The sequence below is a fragment of the Anticarsia gemmatalis genome, chromosome 30 (genome assembly GCF_050436995.1).
Source record: "Anticarsia gemmatalis isolate Benzon Research Colony breed Stoneville strain chromosome 30, ilAntGemm2 primary, whole genome shotgun sequence".
In the NCBI taxonomy this organism is placed as follows: Eukaryota; Metazoa; Arthropoda; class Insecta; order Lepidoptera; family Erebidae; genus Anticarsia; species Anticarsia gemmatalis.
In genome coordinates, this window is record NC_134774.1 from 3373420 (window position 1) to 3380538 (window position 7119).

Here is a 7119-nt window from a genome sequence, read left to right on the forward strand (position 1 = left end):
CATGAAGTTGCAGTTAAACTAAGTATTAACCACCATGACTTTTCTGCTACACCAAAAATTAGTGGGTTCGATTCCGCCCTAAAGCAAAGATTTATATAAATCCGTCCATTCTTACAAAAGTAACTTAACAAATAAAGGGAATCCTGCGACTAATGTAAATTCCGTGGAAAAGAGGTAGTTCAACACTTTCGTGACAACCCTAAAAGGCATTAATTATGGTAATATATTACTGTGATAATGGTAGAATAATAAATTATTTCCCGACCTACCCTTTTAATTATCTGTGCCTACCTCAATAAATCATTCATTCATGAATGTCAAAAATTTTATCTGTCATTCGTTCAGGCAGTTGATTCAAGTGTTTTGTATCGAGATTTAAATATTTTTCGTGAAATTGATGATACATTGCTATTAGTTGTGTGTGAAACAAACTAGAATTAATAATGGATCCTCTTTTTACTGAACCTATACCACTTTCGGAAGGAATTAATGTAAGGTAACTCATAAACTATTGTTTTGCTGACAGATTCAATTTGTAAGTTAGGGCACTCTCCCTTTTGTTTCTTTTCTTTTAGATTTTGTTTAAATATATTAGATAATATAATTTAGTTTAAATTGTAACTTGTAAATACTCTTATGTTAATAATATTAGAATAATATAATTACTTTGATCTATACTAATATTGTAAAATAAGGCTGAAGAGTTTGTTTGTTTGAACGCGCAAAATCTCAGGAAATACGGGTCCGCTTTGAGAAATTCTTTCAGTGTTAGATAGCCCATTTATCGAGGATAGCTATAGACTTGCATGCTTCAGTAGTTCCTGAGATTAATTCAAACAAACAAACTCTTCAGCTTTTTAATATTAGTATAGATATAACCGAAAGCTGAACTGATTTTGCAATTTTTTTTTTTTTATAATATTCCTTGAAGTATGAGATGGTTCATATGGAAACAAATCAAAAAAAGATTTAATATTAAATCGAAAAAAATACAAAATCGACTGTTAGGTACTATGAAGTCTTTTCGGTCAGCTGGCTTAAGAATGAAATTGAAATATATTTTTAGGGAGTTATTGAACATGCCGCAAGAAGTGAAGCTGGACTTTAAGAAGAAGAGAGAGGTTTTTCATAAAGATGATGACATCTTTGCTACGATGGATGATGACAGGTATATAAATAAATATTTTGTTTTAACCCATTAATGTCCCACTGCTCTATCTATCTATCGTATGGTCAGTGGTCAACCTAGTGTCAAAGTTGTTCAAGCCGCCCGAGAGGCCTTTGACATGCCTTGACGCCTGTTATCTTAATTGAGAACAACCGGGACCTACTTTTTACGTGCCCTCCGAAGCACGGAGACGCTCTATTCAAATGGGGTCACCCATCTATAGAATGACCGCGCCAACGGTTGCTTAACTCACAGATCGCTTACCGACCAGTGAGCACAACTGGCTATGAGTGCCTCGCTGCTGGTGCTCGATCTCTCATATTGAGAGAAGGAATAGGCCTTAAGTCCATAATGCTGGACAAGCGCAGGTTGGGGACTTGGCATATCTTCAAGAACTGTTCTAAAGAACTTTCAGGCATACAATGTTTGCATCACAATGTTTTCTTTCACCATTGGAACAAGTGAAATTATTTTACAATTATTTCAAATTCAAACAAAACTTCGAAAAGTAATTGGTGTGTTGCCTCATTCGAACCTGCTACTACTTGAGTGGGAGGTACCAACTTATACCACTTGGCTTTCACTGCTCCGCAAAATCTGAAATCTAATAAAACTTAAAGGTGACTGATATAGTGATCTATCAACGCACAGCCCAAACCACTAGGCAGATCGAGCTGAAATTTTACATGCAGGTACATGTTATGACGTAAGCATCTGCTAAGAAAGGATTTTGATAAATTCTACCCCTAAGGGTATAAAATAGGTAATGAAACTTTGTCAATTTTGAACCGATCAGGCTGAGACATTGCATACATAAAGTAACTATGACATAGGCACCACTTAAGAAAGGATTTTGATAAATTCCACCCTTGAAGTGTAGTAGGGAATGAAAGTTTGTAAAATCTTCTTAGATTTTTTATTGATTAACCTATTTTTTACGCATAGGGTACCTTTTTCCTCGGGAAACCTATTCACGCTAACGAAGTCGCGGGTGGAAGCTAGTTGAATAGATAATCTACTGTAACTGCTCTAACCCCCGTTTTCAGAGGTACATTTAGCGGTAGTTTATCTATTCAATAGTGTTAAAACTCATACAAAAAAAACGCTATTGAAAAGATAAACTACTGGTAAATGTATCTCAGAAACCGGGGGTTAGAGCAAGTTACGCTCACCGGTCGGTAAAACGATCTGTGGGTTAAGCAACCCCTGGCGCGGTCACTCCATAGATGGGTGACCGCATAGTGGTATTTGAGCTGGGCGTCTCAGTGCTTCGGAGGGCACGTAAAAAGTCGGTCCCGGTTGTTGTCACTAAGATAACAGTCGTTAAGCCACGTCAAAGGCCTCTCGGGCGGCTTGAACAACTTTGACACTAGGTTGACCACTTACCATACGACAAACAACAACAACAGCTAAATGTACCTCAGATACCGGGGGTTAATCTGTTCTATACATTTACAGTAGTGACGAAGACGTTCTAGCGACTATAGAGAAATCAGTTGATGACACGATGCTGGCCTCGCCGGAGTACCAGAGCTTCGCTGACCTGGGCGCTAAAATGGTGGAGTGCGTTTGTCCTAGTGGCGGAGTCAGGATATTAGTCATTGAAGAAGGTTTGTTCGTTCATTGATTTTGAACCAATTTTTATGGTTCCGTACGGAAATGGGTAACTAGTATTACCGCCAGGAAATAATTTTGAGGTCAAAGTCGGGATGACAGGCTAGTATAATAAAATTGAACGTGAGATATAAAATAATTAGACTATTACTGTCAAGGCTCTATTTTCTGAATAAGTTAGGGTGTATATCTTGAGTTCACCAAGCTAGGAAAATAATGTGTGTAAAACTCTAGTTTTATCACGATGTGCATTAAAGCCTGTGATTTTTTTCCATACCCAAACGGTAAAACGGGACCCTATTACTAAGCCCTCGCTGTCTGTCTCCAGGCTGTATCTAAAATTAAACCGTGCTGAAAGCTGAAATTTTCGCAAATTATGTATTTCCGTTGCCGCTAAAACACCAATTACTAAAAAAATATTAAGGGGGTCCCCATACAATAAACGTGTTTTTTGGTACGGAACCTAAGTGCGAGTCCTACTCGCACTTGGCTGGTTTTTTTATTGTATTAACTGCACGTTGGCGCTATAGTTAAGATTACCGCGCTGTTACCATTGCGTCAGGAGGTCGTGCGTTCAATTCCCTCACAGAACAATTGGGTAGTTGCCTGGGTGAAAGAAAAACGATTAAACTCGTACTCGAAAAAGGTTCATCTAAAATGCTCAGGCTATGTTGCCTTTTTCGTAAATAATGTTGAAATTGTAATTATTACAGACTGAAACATTTTATTAGACACTCATTTGATATCAACGAAAATCTGCAATAGTGACGTCACTACGTTGTATTTCTATACTAAACTGTGTTTTTGACATTTCATAAAGAGAAGCTGATTTGACTGGTAGGTAACTACCGTATTCTGTGGGTCTAGTGTAAAAACTTATAAGTCCGATTTTGTCGAGTACTCTGCCATTACTGATATTATTTATTTGCTTATTTGTTCTAAGGTGACGGTCCGCTAGTCTCGTTGGACAGTGAGGTGACGTTTCATTACGCCGGCTACTGGGAGGGAGCCAGCATACCTTTTGACTGCTCGCTCACTACTAAGACGGGTGCGCCTTTGGTAAGTACTTATTAAAATGACCAGATTTTATTACATTTTCTAGAAAAGTGACACTGTGGGGCGGTTGGTATTGTATCTGACTGCAAACCATGAGGTCTCAGGTTCGATTCTTGAGTAGTGAAACTTACTAGTTTGTCTTATCTATATTGGAATCCTAGCAGCCACCCGCGACTTTGTCTGTGTAGACTTCAATTTTCATTGCTGATCTTTCATGTGAATTTTAAACCTTTTGGGGGGATTCGTAGCAAATTTCAACTTTCTATACTTTGTAGTTTCGGCTGTGCATTGCCTAACAGTCGGTAACGGAAGAGTTATATATTTATATTGATATCTCAACCCCTAATACTTGCGACTAACATTCTAAATGGCGAAGATTTTCCACTGATTTACATAATACCATGTTAAGAAAGCCATTCTCTGGTCTCTGCCTACCCCTATAGGAAAAAGCCGTGTTTATATAAGTATATATGTATTTATGTATGTAAGAGAACCATTTTTAATTGACTGCCTCCGTGGCACAGTGGTTTAGGTAGCCGCGCCGATACCATTGCGTCGGGAGGTCGTGGGTTCGATTCCCACACGGAACAATTATTTGAGAGATCCGGAAATAATTGTTTCGGGTCTGGTTGTGCTTTGTGTCCGTTGTTTGTATGTTTGTAAGAGTCCCCGCGACACAAGAGCAATTCTTAGTGCGGGAATTGTCTTTTTAAAAAGAGAAAAGAAAAAAAGAGATATTTTTTTTGTTCCAGCGCCAACGCGTAGGCACAGACATGCTCCCAGGGCTCGCCATCGGCTTCCTGAACGTGCACGGCCCATCAGCTCGCTTCCAGCTGCTGCTGGCTCCTCACGTGGCGTTCATGGAGTGTGGCGCGCCGCCGCGGATCCGGCGCGCCGAGCACGTGCTGTTTGTGATCACTCTGTACGACGTGCGCACGCTGCATGCCGCCGCCGCGTGAGTACCTGCTGGGGGACTGGTTAGGGCTCGCTTTAGGTGTATAGGAGAATGTTGAGGGTGCTTTAGGTGTGATTTTTTATGTGTTAAGGGTTGATTGGTGAAGTTTTACTTTAAGGGATAGTTTAGGGGACTGTTTTTGTTGTTAGAGCCAAGTTTTAGATAATTTAGGGGTCGTTTGCGATATAATTAGTGTCTATTGTGAAGGTTTAGTGTAGTAAATGGTTTAGGGGTCAGTATAAATTTAGAAGGAGATTTAATTGCCATTATAGAGAGTTGGAAATGCTATAGGGCAGTATTAGGGGTAGTGATTGGTTCTCTATAAGGAGTGTGTGCTTTTATTGTCAGGTTTTAGGTCAAATGTGGTGTAGTTTTGTTCTTGGGAAGTTCGGTCTCGGTTGGGTTTCTGAAGACACTAGGTCATTCGGTCCATAGTCTACTATTTCTAACCAATTATTTTAAGCTATGACCGCCGTCAGACTTCTTTCATATTTAGCTCTTAGACTAGCAATATTATTCACAGATTCAACGACCTGCCGCGGGAAGAGCAAGCGAAATTCGACGTAGCAATTAACGCTATAAAAGACATACGCGTCGATGGCAAACGCTTATTCGAAAAGCAAAAATACAAGCGAGCGATCAAAAGCTACGAACAAGCCATCTCTATCATCAACCTAACGCGACCGGAAACGGAACAACAGGAAGAAGAAATTAAAAATATTAAAATTAAAATATTCGTCAACCTGGCTGTCTGTTATTGTAAAATCGATAAACCGAAATATGTCATCACTATGTGTGAAAACATAGATAAGTATATCGATATAAATACACATTGTAAAGCACTATTTTATTACGGTAAAGCACATGAAATGTTAGGAAAAACTGATGATGCCATAATATATTACAAACGAGCTTTAAAACTAGAACCAAAAAATAAGGATATAGGAAAAACGTTAGCTGATTTAGATGAACGAATGAAAAAGTCGGCATTGAATGAAAGAGCGATGTGGCAAAAAGCCTTTGACACGAATGTAGAAGAAAAAGTTGTCTATGACGTTGATGAGGAATTTAAAAAAAGTGTGATTGACATGTGTCAAGATTTGGCGGGAAATGAGGATTTTGCTAAGTTTGATTTGCCTTCGGGTTTTACAAGAGATGAAATTGAATGTTTAAAGTCGTTAACTAGTCAGTTTGAAGGACTTACTGTGTTTGAAGAGGGTCAGGGAACGAGGAAAAAGATTTCTATTATTAAAAAGCAGACGTAAATGACTACTATGACTACTTATCGGGATAGTCTGGTTACTATCGTTCAGCGTTTCCAAATAAACAGTTTTCACTACATTATACTTTTTACTGTTCGGCCAAAATAAAGTAGGTGGATATACAAATAACTGTTCTCAGCAGACATGTAAATACCTATGGAATCAAAAACTTAGACGAGATTTACTGCATATAATTTAGCATTCCTTATAGGACGAAAATGTAGATTTACTAAATCTTTTTATGTAAGTATTTTTTTCCATAGAGAATTTATAGGTTATTTTATTGAAAACGTTTTGTTTATTTTTATGATTTGTTAATTTTTTTTTTAATAAGTAGTAAGTACATAAGGATTCAAAGGCTCTAGTCCTATGATAAGATATTTGTGACATCATAGTGTGCCAAAAATACACATTAATTATTTTACAAAGAGTAGCTGATTTGACTAGATTATTTTCCTACGCTAACATCGGTCGCATATTACACGAAACATTTGCCGCACACATTAACTTAGCTGTGCAATGTCACTTACAACATCGTGTGTTACGTGAGACAGACATCAGCGTAAAAGAAAGTCAGGCCTTAATCCTTTTCTATTCGTTAATTTCTTTTTCTGTATTGTACCGAATGAGCGTACATGAAAATGTATACTCCATTGTAATAATGACTTCTTCGGCCTCAAACTCATTGTTATTTTAATAAATTTAATATAAGTATGTCTCGGTATCTACGTGTATATGAATGTGATATATTATTATATTTTTTTTATAGAAGTGCCAGTTTTATTTTATTTTGTTTTCCTACCTACCCAATAAGGCCCTCACTTGCCTGAAAAACGTGCACGCCTAGTGTAACTCACACCTTACTGCAATTAAAAACAAATTAGAACAGCGCCATCTAGTATCAAATAGATAAAATTATTTTAACTGTCATTGTTTTGTTGTCTTTTATTGTAATTTATTTATCAAATTATAAATTCTTACACAAGTCTGTGTGTATAGACATTTGTTAGGTATTAACTAATTACTCTTATAACTATTGTTTCAATAAGAAACAATTTTCAAGA

The 7119-nt window shown here is 37.5% G+C and overlaps 1 protein-coding gene across 2 annotated transcripts; it reads left to right on the forward strand.

Annotated features, from left to right (window-relative positions):
- The first annotated feature begins 345 nt into the window (after positions 1-345).
- LOC142985448 (inactive peptidyl-prolyl cis-trans isomerase shutdown-like) lies at positions 346-6826 on the forward strand. 2 transcript variants are annotated; one of them, XM_076133636.1, is made up of 6 exons: positions 346-496; positions 1067-1168; positions 2627-2778; positions 3726-3841; positions 4591-4793; positions 5317-6826. In XM_076133636.1, exons 1-6 carry the CDS (start codon positions 444-446, stop codon positions 6056-6058), a joined length of 1368 nt encoding a protein of 455 aa, XP_075989751.1. In that variant the 5' UTR covers positions 346-443; the 3' UTR covers positions 6059-6826. The 2 variants fall into 2 exon arrangements, with proteins under 2 accessions (XP_075989751.1, XP_075989752.1); XM_076133637.1 differs by having other exon boundaries at positions 346-491.
- The last annotated feature ends 293 nt before the right edge of the window (positions 6827-7119 follow it).

Bases quoted from the DNA above. Each gene is read 5' to 3' on its own strand.
- LOC142985448 (XM_076133636.1), top strand. From the start codon at position 444: ATGGATCCTCTTTTTACTGAACCTATACCACTTTCGGAAGGAATTAAT. The intron at 497-1,066 runs GTAACTCATAAA...ATATATTTTTAG, and splicing joins TCGGAAGGAATTAATGTAAG to GGAGTTATTGAACATGCCGC. The intron at 4,794-5,316 runs GTGAGTACCTGC...TATTATTCACAG, and splicing joins ACGCTGCATGCCGCCGCCGC to ATTCAACGACCTGCCGCGGG.